General features: G+C 36.3%; 1 protein-coding gene across 1 annotated transcript in view; it reads right to left on the bottom strand.

Moving 5' to 3' along the window:
- Positions 1–598: 598 nt before the first annotated feature.
- The window catches only part of SPTLC1 (serine palmitoyltransferase, long chain base subunit 1), a gene marked incomplete at its 5' end in the record, with an annotated part of 17245 nt that continues 15812 nt past the window's right edge, over positions 599–2031 (bottom strand). Inside the window, 2 exons of the mRNA XM_009070725.1 lie at positions 599–761; positions 1250–1323. Coding sequence (XP_009068973.1) covers positions 668–761; positions 1250–1323 — 168 coding nt within the window. The remainder of the gene's footprint in view (positions 762–1249; positions 1324–2031) is intronic.

Below are 2031 nucleotides of genomic sequence, written 5' to 3'. Positions count from 1 at the left end.
TAGCACGACATTATCCCCTAATGTGTTATTTCTGCCTTTTGGTAGTGCTAGGAACAGCTTATTTACATTTGGGGGGCAGAGAAGGATAATTCCTTGAAACTTATTTGAAGTTCCTACCTTCTGAGAAAATGCAGAGAAACAACACACTTCACATGGCTTTGGGGGAAAATGAATGTTCATATAATTTTTGAGAACATTTAAGGGTTTAGAGAAATAAATTTAAAACTTCATAGATTAAACTTATAAGAAAGTTGTGAATGCAACAGTGATATCCCCATTTTAAGGAATGCTAGTAAATAGAGGCTTTGAATTGGAAGAACCCTTCATTCATTATTGACATTCAAAGGCAATGATATATTTCAATCACTATGGGGACACTTACATAATCCACAACTCTTTTGAGTAACTTCACATCATTTTCTCGAGATCCACAGCTCTCCTCCAACTGTAGGTGCAATTGGAAGTGTTCTTCCAATTCAAACCCTCTATTAGTCATTCACTAATTCCAAAATTCAGCATTCTTCCCTTCACTGCATTTGCACCATTCTGGAACAATTTTGTTACTCAGTCAGGATTCAATGCCATCAGTGGAAGAATCTGGAAGTCACTATACAGTGTAAAACACTTATCCTGATAATTTGAGGAAAGAAGAATCCAAAACAGCAGTCTAATTCAATACAGACTGTGCAGCTTCCTTAAGAAGTGAAGCAGCCTTGTCCAGTTCTTGTTCTGTTTGTTCCACTGTTATCACTACTCGAATACTAGAAAAAGAAAACCAGAAGATACACAGTAAACTTTGCTCCTAGACTTAGGTTTTAGAATTATTTTGTACTAATTTCAACATATTAAGATCACAATCTTTAGGGAAATGATTATGAATTCAAATTCAATCAGAAACAAGACATATGACTAAACAGGAGTGGTCAAACTACTTTTCTGCATGCCTCTCCCTTCCCCACCCATGAAACCTGTTATCTTTTTTATCTGCAGACGCGCAGCTCACAGAATGTGCCTGGTAACAGACTACATGCTGATCACTGAGACTCACATAGTTTTGATACAGTTGTTTCAGGGTATTTGCAACCTGTAACAGCCACTGAAAATATACCTTCAAAATGGAGCCTTTCCCATCATCTTTCAGAGGACCAGCTATTCAATCCAGGCTAACAAACAAAGCGCCATCATTGTATGAAAAGAGCTGAAGAGTCATATCCAATAAAATGAAGTAATGCATTGAGTTTCTACTAACCTGGGTGGAGGGAGACATTTTTCTTCTTTCTCCAGATAGCGTGCCTGTGTTAATGCAATGCCACTATTCATGCACTACAAGTAAAGAAAATACAGCAGTTGTTAGTTTGGGAACTTCTGATGGCATATCCCTTTGACCACCAAATACATATAACTAACTACTATTAACTTGGTGTCAGGGTAACTGCAAGTTCTTTCCCAGACGGAGGTTTTGAAGGTTGTTCAGAATCATCTCTAATTTCACACAGCATTAACACAAAAATGGGTTAGGGTGCAACACCTTTCATTTGCATCCCCAAGTAATCAGACATGCCATATTAAGCCTGCAATTAAATCATATTTAAGCATATTTGCAAGGACACCAACTTTGTAATTTCTTTTTTTTTGTGTACTCTTGTTTACCAGCCACCTGATATATAAAACTTCATCAACCTTTATCTCCTTCATGTGGGAAAAAGAGAACCAATGTGTACTGAAGAAAGACAAAATAGTACATATAGAACATGAGATTCGTTGCCCACAAAAAAGCAAGTTCATGGGCTCAAACAAGCAAAATCACAGAAAGTTAGATCTCAAATGGTTAAAATACACCACCAGAACTCTGTTCTTACAAACATTATAAAAGTTGTCTAAGCAGAAGTTTTCTATGCAAATTTTAGTTTTCAAGTACATAACAGGAAATAATTCTTTCCTGAAGTAAAGGGTCTAATATATGTTTTTTAATTCAGTGCTACAGATGTATCTGCAACAAACAATGGTAAGAAGATGATCTTTAATATGGCC

The sequence above is a fragment of the Acanthisitta chloris genome, unplaced genomic scaffold (assembly GCF_000695815.1).
Source record: "Acanthisitta chloris isolate BGI_N310 unplaced genomic scaffold, ASM69581v1 scaffold35332, whole genome shotgun sequence".
Taxonomy (NCBI): domain Eukaryota; kingdom Metazoa; phylum Chordata; class Aves; order Passeriformes; family Acanthisittidae; genus Acanthisitta; species Acanthisitta chloris.
This window is presented reverse-complemented; position numbering and strand designations above follow the sequence as displayed.